Source organism: Brassica rapa, chromosome A08 (genome assembly GCF_000309985.2).
Source record: "Brassica rapa cultivar Chiifu-401-42 chromosome A08, CAAS_Brap_v3.01, whole genome shotgun sequence".
NCBI classification, from domain to species: domain Eukaryota; kingdom Viridiplantae; phylum Streptophyta; class Magnoliopsida; order Brassicales; family Brassicaceae; genus Brassica; species Brassica rapa.
Genome location: NC_024802.2, coordinates 1,670,001 through 1,686,237, shown reverse-complemented (window position 1 = coordinate 1,686,237; position 16,237 = coordinate 1,670,001). Strand labels below are relative to the sequence as shown.

Below are 16,237 nucleotides of genomic sequence, written 5' to 3'. Positions count from 1 at the left end.
ACCGAATTTGTTAGACCGAACACCTCTGTTGACGACGGGGTCGAACCATTCACATTTGAAGAGGACGCATTTCAGCTTCAGTATCCCTGGAAATTCGACTTCAATAATCTCCATCAAGATCCCGTAGAAATCTGTTTCCCCTTTCACACATATTCCATAGTTACTGGTCGCCCGCTGTCTACCATACTCATATGTGTGAAAAGTATAGCCTCGCGTGAAATACATCTGTGATGTGGTGACCTTTACAAGTGGAGATTGAATTACTTCGTGTAACCATTTAGGATAATCTGCATCGTCGTCATAATCAACCTGCAAAAGTAAAGATAATGTTTAAATACCGATCATGTACGAAAAAAGAGTTTGAGATAATACCTGATTTCGCAACCACTTTATGAAGTGTTGATCTTTCCTTTTGTCTACGTCACTTGTGGATATACCAGGAAATGTTTCTTCGACTTGAGAAACAAATAGGCTGTAAAATCACATTTTATAATAGGAATGAATCTCTTCCAATTAATATAACTTATTATACTTAATTAGATGTGTTTCGAAGTGTCCATATATATGTTACCTTTCAAAATAACGCATCAATGGATCCTCGCAATTGAGTAGAATATAGGTGTGTGCACTATGAGCGTCTTGTTCACTCGACCACCAAACCTCTTTAGACTTCCCACCGAGTCACCCAATCTGGCTAAAAATGTCTGGAACACCAGCAACTGCATATGTTGGCGCAACACCACAATCATCATATCTTCTTGGAGCTCTTCTCCGGGTACGTACTTTTGACGCAAAGTAGTACGATGTGAAGTGAGAAACTTCTTCCGTCAAACTTCCAGCAATTATAGAACCTTCAACTTTGGCGAGGTTCTTTGCTTTTCCCTTCAAATATTTCATGGCTCGCTCATACTGATACATCCATCCGTAATGTACAGGTCCACGAAGCAATGCCTCATATGGAAGGTGGACAGCTAGATGCTCCATGACGTCAAAAAAACCGGGAGGAAATTTCTTCTCCAGGTTGCACAATAAGATGGGAATGTTCTCCTGAAGCTGTTCCACAACTTCTTCTTTAAGAGTGCGTGTGCTCAGATCCCTGAAAAATACTCCAATGCCTTTTATATTCCAAAAACAATTAAACACATTGTTAGTCATATATTATTTTACAAAATAGACCGTTATAAAATTATTGTCATATAATACACTCGTACCTGCAAGTGCTTCATGTACGTTTGTTGGAAGTAGCTCCGCAAATGCAAAGGACAGTAGTCGTTGCATAAAGACATGACAATCATGACTCTTCATCACGGAGAACTTTTGACCCTTTTCAACATATCTAGAGAGATTCGATACATACCCATCGGGGAACTTCACTTCTGATGCCACCCAGTTGAACAATACCGACTTTTTTTCTGAAAACAATCTGAATATCGGAACGGAAATTTGTCCATTGCTTTTAATATGTAACTCGCTTCTTGAGCAAATATCCGGCAAGTCTAACCTCGATTTTATGTTGTCTTTTGTCTTCCCTGGGACATTCAATATTGTATTCATGATGTTCTCAAAGAAATTCTTCTCTATATGCATCACATCGAGGTTGTGGCGTAGAAGAAGATCCTTCCAATATGGCAACTCCCAAAATATACTCTTCTTGTGCCAGTTGTGATGAACACCGTAAGAATCAGGCATATTACGAGGGACATGCCAATTACCACCCCAATGAACTGTTTCATTAGCCCCATAGTAGTCGATTTGCGCTTCAATTTGTTCTCCAGTTAGATATGGAGGAGGAGTGTCTCTCACAACCCTTTTGTGCCTAAACAAATTCTTGTTTCTTCGGTAAGGATGGCCAATGGGAAGAAACCGACGGTGACAATCAAACCAACTTGTCTTCCTACCATTCTTTAGTTGAAACGCATCTGTCGTTCCATTACAATATGGACAAGCTAATCTCCCATGTGTAGTCCATCCAGACAACATCCCATAGGCAGGAAAATCACTTATGGTCCACAAAAGCATCGCTCGTATCGTAAAATTCGTCTTCGTTGAACAGTCATACGACCTCACCCCTGTTGACCACAAATCCTTCAACTCTTTTATCAGTGGTTGTAAGAAAACATCCAGGGACCTTTTTGGATGGTTCGGACCAGGTATTAATATGGTCAAGAATAGCAATTCCCGTTGCATGCACATCTCCGGTGGCAGATTGTATGGTGTAAGAAAGACTGGCCACAATGAATATTGTCTCCCTGACATTCCAAACGGACTAAATCCATATGTGCATAGTCCGAGATACACATTGCGACTATTGCTAGCGAAATCCGGATATACTCTGTTGAAATGTTTCCAGGCTCTTGCATCTGATGGATGAGACATCTCACCATCCGTTTGAGTATGCTCGGCATGCCATCTCATCTTCTCAGCAGTCTGCTCTGATTGATACAATCTTTTCAATATGTCTGTAATTGGTAGGTACCACATCCTTCGGTACGGTACCCTATTACGTCCCCGTCCTTGCGGCTTGAATCGTGGCTTCTTGCAGAATCGACATTCTTCTAGCTTCTCATCATCTCCCCAATAGATCATGCAGTTGTCGATGCAAACATCTATCATCTCTGAAGGCAACCCAAGACTATAAACCAGTTTCTGAATCTCATAATAAGAATCAGCAGACACATTGTCTTCCGGCAAATACTCTTTAAACAAGTCAGCCCATTCGTTCATGCAACTTTCAGGTAGATTGTGATCAGTTTTAATATTCATCATTCTAGCAGCCAGCGATAATTTAGAGAGACCTTCTCTACAACCACTGTAGAGTGGTTGATTCGCCGTGTTTAACATTTCGTAAAACTTTTTTGCATCTATATTAGGTTCTTCATCTTCATCATGAGCTACGAATGCATCAGCTACCATATCATGAACCCTATCATAATCTACCATCTCCTCCTGATGGTAACTATGTTCATTATGCAAATGATGATCAACCGGTTCTTCCTGAAAATTGCTATTACTACTACTAGCTTCATTCTGATCATAATTAAAACCTTCTCCATGTTGAAACCATATATAGTAATTTGGCGTGAAACCTCTATTTATTAAATGCTTCCAAACATTTTCACGGTTTGCCAGTTTCGAATTGTTGCATTTCCGACAAGGACAAAACATCTTACCACTTTCTTGGGCGAGCGGTGTTGAATCTGCTTGATGCATAAATGTCTCCAGCCCCGCAAGGTATTCTTTCGTCACTCTCCCGTTAGCATCTCTATGCATATACATCCACTTCCGCAACTCGTAAATAGTTCCAGAGCCAGCCATTTTTTTTTCCTTTTACGTTTTTTGTTGTTGGTGTGTTTAAAATGATGCTTAAACATCCATATTTATAGGAAATTTTGAATCTGGTAGTTGTAATTTTCCTATGAATTTACGACGAAAATTAATTAGGTGCAAAAAAAAACGTGTGTCACTTACAAAGTTGGTGGATTCAAAATTTCCTCGCTAAATCCACGTAAATAGTTTCCTCGTAAATAACATGCGAATTTTACGTCCACTTTACGAGGAACGTACGTGAAACATAATATCATCGTTATTTCCACGTAAATGACACGTCACATTACATCGACTTTACGACGAAAGGTTTTTGTCGTTATTTTACGAGGAAATAACGATGATACCGTTATTCACGTAAAATCCTCGTCAAGTTGACGTAAACTTACGAGGTTTGTTTTTTCTCGTTAATTTTCCTCGTTAAGCTTGAGTTTTCTTGTAGTGTATAGATCATTAGTTCCTTATAGACTCGATCCTAAAATGCTACAATGACATATCATTCGATTATGGTATTATTGGGACATTAGATTAATTGGCACGTGGTAAAAATAGCAATCAGAAACAAACTAAAGCAACCAATCTAGCTAATTCAAACAGGAAACAGATCATAAACCAAGAACAACAAAACACCATAGGAGCAGGAAAAGGTACAGAGACAGTAGCTTAAATTTTCTCAAAACGTAAGGGAATTATGAGAAAAATATAGCTTGGATATTGCTCATAAAAAAAAAAGAAGCTAAATCATGACAATGATAGTAGCTTGAATTTTTTCAAAACTTAAGGGAAGCATGTTAATAATACCGCTTGAATACTTGTCTACACAAAAACAGTTATCAATATCATAAAGTTTCTCAAAACGAAAGTGAAGCATGAGACTAATACAGTTTGAGTATTGCTCTACACAAAAACATTTATCAATATAATGACCAAGACATATGTTTGAAGTAGTTTCTCAAAACCTAAGGGAAGTATGAGATTAATACAGTTTGAATACTGCTCTAGACAAAAACAGGTATGAGATATCATGACAAAGACAGTAAGTAAAATGTTTCAATTTAGGGGAGAAAAATACTGCTATGAATTATTGCAAACATCTTTTTATTTATTCACATACATATATTATTTGAAATGGCATTTATGCTCTTATTCATACAAACCAAACACCCAGAAAATGACATTATTAGAACACACAAGCAGGTAGTAGTAGCTCTTAACTTTCAAGTCTCACAAGTCACAAACCAGACCCTCCCCATGATGCACCAAACTCACCAACACGAGCGGTCTTATGCAGAGTCTACGCCATAGAAATAGATGTCCTCATAACGACCATTGGTCGGAGCCTTCCCTCCATACATCAACAGCCCCTTTTTCCCATCAATGGATGCAGTCGTGGATGCGATCCAACCACGAGGGCTATGACCTTCCTCAAGTTTCTCCCAGACCAAACTCTCAGTGTCCAACACAAAAGCCCCACCGGTCAATGACCCCGGACCCAAATGAGCCTTTACGTCCATCTCGATCTCACCTCCGGATATAATTATGTATTTCCCAACGACCGCTAGTGCAAACACGCTTCTCGCCCACGGCTTTTCACCCCTTGTTTCCACTTTAGTCCACTTACTTTCAACTGGATCAAAGCAATGAACATCTTCTACTTCTTCCCCAATAAACCCATACACAACCCAAATCTTCCCTTGCACAACCACAAGCCCCGCTCCACCTCTCCCTTTGCAAGACTCTCCTGGATTCGGAAGCTCAGTCCACTTTTGATCAACGATGTTGTAAGCATGAAGTGTGTTGACACGTTCCTTAGTAGTCACTCCACCAAAGATATAAATATTATTGCCATCAGCAGCCATCGAGTGGAAGCTACGCGGTGCAGGTCCATTGTTGACGTGAGTTATGAGTTTCCACTCGCTTTTAACCGTGTCGTAAGAGTAGAAGCCATTGTAATTACGGAAGCCGTCGCGGCCACCAAAGACATAGAGTGTAGTGCCGATAGCTACCATGCAAACGCCTAAGCAAGGGAGCTCAGGGACATCACCGTCTGGATCAGCGATCGACCATCGGCGAGTCTCGAAATCGAAGAAGTAGAGGTCTCGATCGATGTGAAAATTTGGCTTTAACTCTCCTCCGAAAGAGTACATTTTGTTTCCAACCATTGCTATAGCATGAGAACATCTTGGTCCAGGAGTCTTTCCATTTTGTTCCACCTAGTAATGATAGTCACCAGATGTTTCTTAACACAATTAATGTCACGGTTACACATGAAACAATAATCATTTTTTCACAGAAGTTTTACTACGCACTAGGTCTATTTAAAGAATATATGAATTGAACCAAAATCTATACGAGAATTTTGAATTTTGAACCAGAACCTATAAGAAAACTTGATATAATACAACAAATTTGCATACTAATATATTTTGTAACAAAATAATATTTACTTTTATGTTTTAAAAACTAAAGACGAACTGAACTGATTGATTTCTACTGAAATATGAAATCTCCTAACCGAATGATCGAAAAAATTGAATATGTCTAACCATACCGATCCGTATTACCATCCATTCTACGGACGTACCTGGATCCACTTGCCATGCAACATGGTCGGCGGAGAAGCCGAAATATAAGCTCCGATAGAATGAAGAACGTCCGTCGAGCTTCCATGAAAACCAGTGATTTTGCCACCTTCAAGCAAAGACAATTTTGTATTCTCATTTACAATAACAGGGGTCTTTCCAAACGGCTGAGAGTTAATGCCCTTCAGAGTCTTGAATGCAAGATACGTTATAGTTTCTGTCTTCGAGCCATCGAGTGTTTCGTAGTAAGCTTTCACAGATGTGATGTCATCGTCTTGACCTATCTCGAACACCTCCGTTTCTTGAGATGTCTTTTGTCCGTGCTCCTGTGTCACTATTCTGCCGTCTTTTTCGTAGTCGAACTTGACATAAGCTATACCGGAATCGCCTTTACCAACAAAAACTTTTCTTACATGATTAAAAGCACCGTCGTCAAATGTTTCTCCACCCTTTCCTCCTATAGCTTCCACTTTGTCGGGAGAAGAGGAACGGGATAGTACAAAGTACGTTCCAGGAGATATGAGATTCGAGTCAGGGAACTTCTGAACGCCGATGATCTTCTTACCCTTGACTTGGAGAGAAAATGGTCTACCAGTATCCTCAGAAAACTTATATCCAAAGAAATTAGAACCGTTCGTATCGGTTTTAAACTTAATTCCTTGAGAAACATTGTAAGAACTATACCAACTCTCGACAGAAACGAGACACTCATCAGGAGGATTGCTTATAACAAGCTGGAGAAATTAAATGGAAAACTTAGATAAAAATGTGAGTAGTTAATGTATAAATAAAAATATGTTGTAAATATGTAACGCACCGTAGAAATGAGATTTTTACCCTTCACACCATGAAGAAACACTTCCTTTGTCACTCCGTTTTCTACATTATAGAAATTGATTTCCTCAATTCCTTCATTACCAGATGTAATGTAGACCTTGGACAATTTGTTGGGAGGAGTTGGTATAGAAGAGTTTGGAGCTGGAGCAAAATGTACACCAATGGCATCAATAGCATAACCACCACGTCCATGGAATCCAACAAGATTTCCTCCATTTTCATCTTTGTACTCGAATTCTCTTCCCTTTATCTCACCAAATAATGGAGAGGTTAATCCTTTGGAAGTTGTGAAGTACAGTGATGTAATAAGTGTTGTATCATAGTTGAAAATATGCTTGTAGCTTCCACCAACGGCTGTGATATATTCATTCGGATAAGCCACCGAAAACTGTATTTCATTTTAAATTCAAAACCACTAATTAATAGTGAATCAATTGTATATTAACAAAAATATATATCAAAAACGTATGTTTTTATATATCTGACCTCTTTTAGCTCCCCTCTATTTGTCCCATGTTCACGGATTTCGACGTTTCCATCATTTGCGTATTCGATCTTGATATAAGTTACACTGTATTCATCTGCTCCAATGGTTACTTTCTTCACACCATCCAAAACACCATCGTCAAATGTGTTTCCCTTGTCACCACCTAGCGGTCCCATCTTTGAGGTAGCGGGATCCGGAGTAGGAGCTGGAGGTGGAGGTGGAAGAGGCGCAAAATGTGCACCAAGAGCATCGATAGCATCACCGGACCGACCACAAAACCCGACAAGCTTGAAATCTTTTTCCTCGAACACAAATTTTCTACCAACCACATTGCCAAAAACAGGGGAGGTTCTTCCTTTTGATGTCTTAAACCTTAGCGATGTAAGGTAGCCATCGATGGTTCCCTCCACTAACGTAATTTGCTCATTAGGGTAATCCACCACGAACTGCAATATATTTTTTCCCTTTTAATAAAAAAAATTCAACAAGCACAAAACTACACATATTTTATGTCAACAATTAATACCTCTTGTGGAGCCTCTTGTTTCTTCCCATGAGCATGTGGCACCATTCCTTGACCTTTTGCATACTCGAACCTGACATAACTCACAAATTTACTACCTCGTCCAACAAGTATTTTTCTAACACCGTCGTAAGCGCCATCATCCCAAGCACTCCCTCCATTCCCACCTTGAAGGTTAAAGTGCTTAAGAGGAGACTTGACAGAGAAAAAGTGAGCTCCAATGGCATCAAGAGCTTGACCAGAACGTCCATGGAAACCAAGAAGCTTTCCACCATTTTTACCCTCGAGCATGAATTCTCTCCCAGCTGGGTGTCCAAATAAGGTCGTACGACCGAATATCGGAGAGGTCCTTTTATAGGAGGTTTTGAAGATTAACGATCTGATAAGCACTGTTCCATAGCATAAAACAAGTTCGTAGCTTCCACCAACAGATGTGATATATTCGTTCGGATAATCCACCGTGAACTAGATTATATTTTCCATTAGAAACAAAAAATGTGCAAGGCAGTAACGGTAACATACTGAAAAATAACGAAGCCAGGATCTATTACCTCTTGAAGTTCTCCACGAATCGTTCCATGTTCACGGGTTTCAAATTTTCCGTCCTTTTCGTACTCAATCTTGATATAAGAAACACTGTTGAAGTCTTTTCCGACAATTATTTTCTTCACACCATCGAAAACACCATCGTCAAATGGTCCGCCCTTGTTACCACCCACCGCTCCCACTTTTTCAGACATTGTGTTCATCTTCTAACTTCAACGAAAACCTGGGGAAACAATGAAATTCTTCTTTCAAAACACACTAACAAACAGAAGTAACTCTGTTTTTATATATATCACTAAAGAAAAAAAGACGAAAATGTCTCCTTTTAATTAATGTTTCTATTATTGGGAATAATTTTACAGGACAATGTATATATGTCTCCTTTTACTTAAAACAGAACAATCAGGAAACTTGTACTAACATATAGTGAGATAGAGGGAGAAGGAGAGACCTGACTCTTGAGGGTTGTGTTACTCTTAGACTACGAGATGTGAGTGAGAGTAATATGAGAGGTGTTAATCTCTATTTATACACTCCACGTAAATATTTACTTCTTTATTTTAATTATTTGCTTATACTTCTTCACGCACACATTTAAACCAAAAGAATATATATCATCTTCACACGTTATACACACTGTTACATCTCAGATTATTCCTTTTTCTGTCCTGACATTATTGTTGCTTTTTAATATGGGTAATTGGCATGTATAACAAGGAAAAAACGTATAATTCATTAACTAGCCAATTATCCTAACATACATATACACGGCGTTATAATTATATAATAATACTATAGTGCCCCTTCTTCTAACCGGTGCAACCTGAAGGCAAAAAAAATAATAAAAAAGATAATTATTATCTGTAAAAAGTAACTCGTGGCTTTAATCTCTTCACATCTGTTCTTTTTATTTCTCCCGTAACTTCCAGAGAAGTTGAATGGTCTCCGACACCGCTTTGATTCACATCGCCACCTCCGTCGGATTTGCTCAGTTGGTTTAGGGTCTAGTATTTCAGAGTTGGAAGTTGGTTGTGATTCTGATTGTGATTTTAGTACTATATTAAGTTGGTTAGATGAAATAGAACAATTAATTATATACTATTGTTGTATTTTGATTTATTTAAGTTATTTTGCATTTGGGTTTGGGTTTATGAATTCGGGTTTAGGGCTTAGTATTTAGGGGTTCGAGGTGGGTTTGTTCAGGATCTAGTATTTCAGAGTCGGAGGTTGGTTGTGATTCTGATTGTGGTTATAGTACTATACTATGTTCGTGAAATGAAATAGAACAATTAAATTTATACTATTTTTGTATTTTAATTTATTAAAGATATTTTACATTTAAGTTTGGGTTTATGAATTCAGGTTTAGGGTTTAGTATTAATGGCTTTGAGGTGGATTGATTTAAGGTTTAGTATTTCAGTGTTGGATGGAGGTTGGTTGTGATTCTAGTGGTTATAGTACTATACTATGTTGGTGAGATGGAATATAACAGTTAAATTTATTCTATTTTCGTATTTTAATTTATTAAATATATTTTACATTTGGGTTTGGATTTATGAATTCGGGTTTTGGGTTTAGTATTTATGGATTTGAGGTGGGTTGGTTTAGGATTTAGTATTTTAATGTTGAAGATTGGTTGTGATTCTAGTGATTTTAGTACTATACTACACTGGAGATGAAATAGAATAGTTAATTATATACTATTTTGTACTTTAATTTATTAAAGATATTTTACATTGGGTTTGGGTTTATGAATTTGGATTTAGGGGTTAGTATTTATGGTTTCGAGGTGGATTGGTGTAATGTCTAGTATTTCAGGGTTAGAGATTGGTTGGGGTTGGAGGTTGGTTGTGATTCTAATTGTGTTTATAGTACTTTACTATGTTTGTGAGATGAAATAGAATATTTCTTTTTCCATCGTGTGTTAAATACAGCTGTCATATATGTTTCGTATAATTAAGTATCCCTAAAAAAACCATGTCTCTTATATTTGGAAGTGGAACTGGTAACCTGTTACGTGAAGGGATAGAACCGGGTTGATTGAGACCAAAAAGTCTGACATTAAATTATGTCAAAATCAATGTTAGTTCTTTAATTTGTCTCTCAAATATGGCTATGTCGCCAATAAGCCCTTTTAATATTTCATTTTTTTTTAGTTTCATTTTTTTGCTATCATCGAAGGTTGTTTTTTTTTTTGGTAAAATCGAAGGTTGTTTTAGTTCACCTGAAAATTTCCTGATTTAAGATCGAAAAACCTGTTTCTTTTTCCTTGGCATCCATAATATTTATACTAGGGTATTTAGAAAATCATCATTTGCGTTTAATAAACACCATAACAATTCTGCGCTCTAAGCAAACGTAATAACAACTGTCATTGATCTATTTAACTAACTTTGAATTGATTTAGATTTATAATTAGGAAGAATTATTATTAATTGTTGTAGTGTTTATGAGGTGGAGACAAATAAACGTCACTTTATGCATAGGTAAATTCTTTGTTCGAAAACTCTTTGGGGCATTAGTGTGTGGTCCACCCTAAAGTAAAAGTGAGAAAGATAAGAAATATTATAAATATTATTATTTTTGTACATTTTATGTATAATAAATATCTTTGTGTAAAAATACATCATAAATATATAATATAATATCTTAAGATTCATAAAATACTAAATTAAATCATAAAACATAAGTGTTACTTTTTCCAGTTGAGCTATTAAAATATAATGATTACTTTTTCAATTGGACTATAAATTATCATGTATCAATTTTATTAAAATAGAATACTATATATAATTAATCTTGCATCTACGTGATAAATTAAAAAAATGTGTCATTAACAACTATGTAAAATTAATATTTCATTAAGTATTTTTTATCATATTAATATTAGACATAAAACATTCAGAATATTTAAATATTTCCAAAATTAAATAACTGAAAAGATATTCCATTTCAATAAAATATTTCAATGTATTTAAATATATATTACTGTAATTTTTTTTCAATTTTAATATTTATACTTTTAAATAACTAAATAATTTTACTAGTATTAAACTATTATTATAAAATAATATTAATTAAATTTGATTTATTCAGTGAAAAGATGAAAATCCTATAAGATTTTTTATAGAAAATGTATAGGCATAATTAAAGTAAGAAACATTGTATATTTTACAGTACTTCAATTTTTTTTAAAAAATGTTAAAAACTATTTAAATTATAATAATCAATTTTAAATTACATTACCCGATACAAAAACAAAAGTCGTTTTTGTTTAACAACCGGTTTATTAAATTCTACGTGAGTGTTACAATTAGTTATTAAAAATATAATGATTGAGTCACAGAGTCAATATGAGTCTGTTTTTTTTTCTAGTTGATGTCAAAAAAAATGTAACGATTGAGTCTATTATATTTGTAAAACTTAACAGTTTTATTTCAAATAAATTTAAACGTATGTATTGCAAAAATTAAACTGGTCAACATACAGAAACTGAAAAAAAATCTTTATTTAATAAAATTAAAATTCTGTAAAAAAGTAATTTAGTATTTGAAAAGTGTGAGTTCGGTATAAGATTAAGAGGTGATTAAAAATTATAAGGGATAAGAGTAGGTCGGAAATCTCGTTTGTATTAGAAGAAAATCGAAGTCTAAAGGGAGATTGCAAATGAGAGGTGAGGTCGATATTTGAATCGAGGTTGCTCTTACACAGTATTGAGATTGCTAATATTGAGATTGCTAAGTAAATGCTAACTAAGTTTGCTCGGGAAAAAACTGATCCTTTTCTTGGTTAACAAAGGTCGAAAGTGTTTTATGTATCCGACAAAAAACAGTTCTTCGACGTCCTTTGCGATGAGGTCATATATTTGTTCTGTGTCAGCATAAGATCACATATTTTTTGCGATTCGGGTTCAGTTCGCCTCATTCATATTCTTTTGACCGATTAGCATGCCTGCTGGTGGTATGGGTTCTGAGCTTGTCATGCCGCTTTCATCGCCCGTGACTCTTTCACTGAGTTGGGTCAATTTGGCTTGTTGGACTTTTGGTTAAGGGTAGTTTTATTTCCGGAACTGGACCAAGAATTGATGGGATGCACAGTCCACTTCAATTCCAACAATTTGGATGAGAAGAATCTAGTAGGTTATTAAAATGGATGGCCTAACTAAAGTGTCAATTTGGATTAATTATATGAACTTTTTTTTGTCAACTGATTTATATGAATTAATACAGAATATTGTGACAAAACAAAATGAATTAATACAGAGGAATAACATTTTGGACCAGGCCAGTTTAGTTAATTAAACGACTTTGTTATTTTACTCTCTAGTCGAGCTTTATGCGGGTTACCGCCTTATTCAACTGAATCAGCCAAATTCGCCACGTTCACCTCCCGCCAAATGATATAGCTAGAAGACTGTATTTTAGAAGAAGACACATTAATGGCCCACCTTGACCTGAAGAATAGTGCGTATGTTGCATGCATATACAGGTTGACAATGCAAGACATCAAGATTGTTCCTTGGATCAAGTATTATATCCAAACCGATAACCAAAAGAACAAAAAGAATGACATGAAGAGAAAAACTATAATGTGAACAAATACTATAAAAACCGAATGCAGTTGCAGATTAGGGCCCTACCCCTATACATATGAACTAGTATATATCATTTGAAAGAAAGGGAAAATTAAATGAAAGAAAAGCATGAATCATATCCGTCAAAATAAGTGAAATATGTCCTCTGGTAAAGCAATTTTCATGCAATTTTAATTTTATAAGTTAAAATCTTGATCATACCATGCACAAAAATATTCTAGAAGATATCAACCAGTTTGGCTGAAAAATACTCAAGAAAATATTTTAATAAGATAATATTATTTACCCTGACAACACTTTTACAATCAACTTGTCAAAAAACCTTGTTCTACATGAAATAAGTAATAAGCATATTAAGGTATCACTTAACTGAAAGCTATTTGGTGAATGGAAGAATAATACCGCTTGAGTATTACTCTACACAAAAACAGTTATCAACATCTAACAAAGACATTAGCTTGATTTTTTCTCAAAAATCAAGGGGAGTATAACAAGCTTGGTATCGCTCTACACAAAAACAGCTGTCTCATGAAAAAGACATGCAAATAGCTTGAAGTTTCCCAGAACTCAAGGAAAGTATGAGAATAACACAGCTTGAATATTGGTCTATATTGCCCGCATGATTGTGGTTAAATGGTAGGCAAGATATGGGAATGTGTTACAACACTCTCTCTAAGGTTCCAATCTTCTTTGAAACAAGCTAGGTCACAGTTATGTAAGAAATCTACGTTTGAGTTACGGCTCAGTCAGTTTATATGGTAGTTTGTTAACATACGATTTGGTTATTCCTAGTCTTAGTCGGAATGCATGTATTACAAACTCAAATCAGCTAGTGTGGTAGCTAATCCACTCTATAGCATTAAATGCGTTATTTCCAGAACCTATCTGATCATCCGATAAAGCATATTAAAAAAAAAGAGTATGAGAACCTATACAAAAACGTGACAAAGACACTAAAGCTTCAAGTTTCTCAAAACTCAAGGTAAGTATGAGAATAATACCGCTTGAATATTGTTCTTCACAAAAAAAACAGTGATCATTATCATGACAAAGAAATTAAAGCTTCAAGTTTCTCAAAACTCAAGGTAAGTATGTGAATATGTTTAAGGACGAATAAAAGGGAAGCAGGATGTTTCAGTTTATATGGGATAAATTAAATAACAATTTTTTTTAAAATTCCTTTTGATTAAGTTCAAATTGAATAAGTCTTTCTAAATTGTAGTGAAAGAAATATGTAGAAAAAATACTTTATTTGTTTTTGAAAAAAAAAGAAAAAAAAAGATGAAATACGCTGTGGAATCTTCAGAGAATCAGAGGGCGGCGATAGAAGATTTGCCATAGAAAAAAAAAAGATATAAAGGCAGAGAGCGACAGAGAAGAACTGGGAGAAGAGATTGAAGTTGAGGGAGAAAGAAGACGGATCATCTGAGATTTTAAGTCTTTACCTTTGTCTTCCTAGTGTGTACTTCTTGGTTAGAACGTTTGTTGTGTCTTATTATTGATAGTGCACTATTGTCCCACACTAGACGTATTGGTAAACAATTTGGATGGTCAAACAATTTTTTCAGAGTTCATGTCTAAGCATTCAAGTGATAAAAGACCCTTCTAGTAGTCACAATAGATAAACGATGTTGTAATAAATTTTTATTCCAGGAAACACATTCAATGATCGAGATAACCAAATCAGAAATAGAGAATTTTACATGAAAATAGAAAATGGAAAAGTTTGAACACTCTGTGCCAATTTATCTGCTCTTTTGTACTATTTGCGTGTGGAATAAAGAGAAACTAGAGTTGAACCTACACGTCTGTGCGGATATATTTTTGTTTTTAATATAATCATTAAAATATAAAACAAATTATATATATATATTTAATAAAAAATTTATTTATGTAATCATTATTTTGAAAATTGTATATATTGGTTAATTTTATTTTAAAGTTTCTATTCTTGAAATATTTTTGTGTGACTAAATTAAATTAGCTAATATAATATTTTGAAAATATTTTTAATTTAGCATATTATATTTGAGTTTTGTGTTTTCCTTTTTACTATCAAAATCAAACAAAGAAATGATACAACCAATAAATTATTATTTATTTTGTTATCTATTAATTCTTAATATGATAATTTTTAACAGAACTGAGATATACTATTTAATTTCCAAATGAATTACCCAAAAATGCATAAAATTTGGCCTAGGCTAAAATATGGTATAGAATCAAAAAAAAATTGCATAATAGAAATAGATTAGACTTTTATCGGAAATGATATTGTTTGGACTTATATTGCTTTTTGTTAAATAAATATCATATATACATAAATTTAGGATATATTGTTATTCTTAAGTTAATATTCTAACATATAGACATTTTTATGGTAGATAAAACAATGACTCTATTTTAATAGAGTAGCTAAACGATGTTTGAAAACTTTATAGTTGTTGAAATTCACAATATATCACTATTTTGTGGATGCAGTATCTCATATCTTCTTAAGTAAACCAAATAATTCATAAATTGTTTGAGGTTATAACTCTCGTCGAAACATCTTACGCCTGAACGTAAAGAAATTGAACTTACTACATATGTTTTATTGAATTTACCGACGAATAAATACAAAAATTAGAAGGATGAACAACTCCAAAACTAATTTCTTTATGAATTAGGCGTCTTTTGTTGGTTCATCTTCCCTTTTGTATTAATCTCGTTAGCTGATGGATTATATTTTTGGGCTGATCATCCAAAACCAACGAGTCTCCTAGTGACATTTAATACATCATATATATACTCAAGTTTCAACAGCCGAGCAAGAACAAAGTTAGTTTGTGGGTTTTGCTTCTTACTTCTTAGGCTACGACATGGGCATGTTGGGCCAAAGTTTTGCTAAATGTATTTGGGCTATTTTTCTAAATTTATTAATTTCTCTGTGTTGACTTTGAAACATATCACGAGTCAGACACATGACATTGATCTTTTTATTAGTGAAACATTAAATTTAACAACGATGCAGCCTACGAAAACACAACTGAGTCCATATATATAGCAAGTCCAAGCCTGCAAAAATATGATGGATCTAACCAAAATTGTTTTTGATCGGTTATGAACTTGGTTTAGTTCAACAGGTTTAAAAATTTGGTTATTGGTTTGATTCGGTTGACAGTAAATTAGTTCGGTTTTAGTCAAAATTGTCTGGTTTTATTCAGCCACACCTAAATTATATCCAAAATTTCCAACAAAACTAAACAAATTTAACAGAAATAACTTAATTTAAACAAAATCATCAGACTTTTCTTTTTAACTAGAGTTTAATCGAAAACCATAAATTTTAACCAAGCATAATT

General features: G+C 34.7%; 2 protein-coding genes across 2 annotated transcripts; both read right to left on the bottom strand.

Moving 5' to 3' along the window:
- Positions 1-93: 93 nt before the first annotated feature.
- Positions 94-1,973, bottom strand: LOC117127133. Its single transcript, XM_033276526.1, has 2 exons — positions 1,212-1,973; positions 94-1,115 (listed from the first exon to the last, which is right to left on the bottom strand). The coding sequence occupies exons 1-2, from the start codon at positions 1,687-1,689 to the stop codon at positions 682-684; spliced, it is 912 nt and encodes a 303-aa protein (XP_033132417.1). The 5' UTR covers positions 1,690-1,973; the 3' UTR covers positions 94-681.
- A 2,415-nt stretch (positions 1,974-4,388) lies between these two features.
- Positions 4,389-8,883, bottom strand: LOC103832815 (myrosinase-binding protein 2). Its single transcript, XM_009108906.3, has 7 exons — positions 8,751-8,883; positions 8,305-8,522; positions 7,757-8,218; positions 7,230-7,676; positions 6,724-7,131; positions 5,909-6,640; positions 4,389-5,537 (listed from the first exon to the last, which is right to left on the bottom strand). The coding sequence occupies exons 2-7, from the start codon at positions 8,500-8,502 to the stop codon at positions 4,608-4,610; spliced, it is 3,177 nt and encodes a 1,058-aa protein (XP_009107154.2). The 5' UTR covers positions 8,503-8,522; positions 8,751-8,883; the 3' UTR covers positions 4,389-4,607.
- Between the last annotated feature and the right edge of the window lie 7,354 nt (positions 8,884-16,237).

Coding starts and splice junctions, on each gene's coding strand:
- LOC103832815 (XM_009108906.3), bottom strand. CDS start 8,502: ATGAACACAATGTCTGAAAAAGTGGGAGCGGTGGGTGGTAACAAGGGC. Junction 8,219..8,304: donor TTCGTGGAGAACTTCAAGAG/GTAATAGATCCT, acceptor AATATAATCTAG/TTCACGGTGGATTATCCGAA. Junction 6,641..6,723: donor GTAAAAATCTCATTTCTACG/GTGCGTTACATA, acceptor TAATTTCTCCAG/CTTGTTATAAGCAATCCTCC.
- LOC117127133 (XM_033276526.1), bottom strand. CDS start 1,689: ATGCCTGATTCTTACGGTGTTCATCACAACTGGCACAAGAAGAGTATA. Junction 1,116..1,211: donor CGTACATGAAGCACTTGCAG/GTACGAGTGTAT, acceptor GGAATATAAAAG/GCATTGGAGTATTTTTCAGG.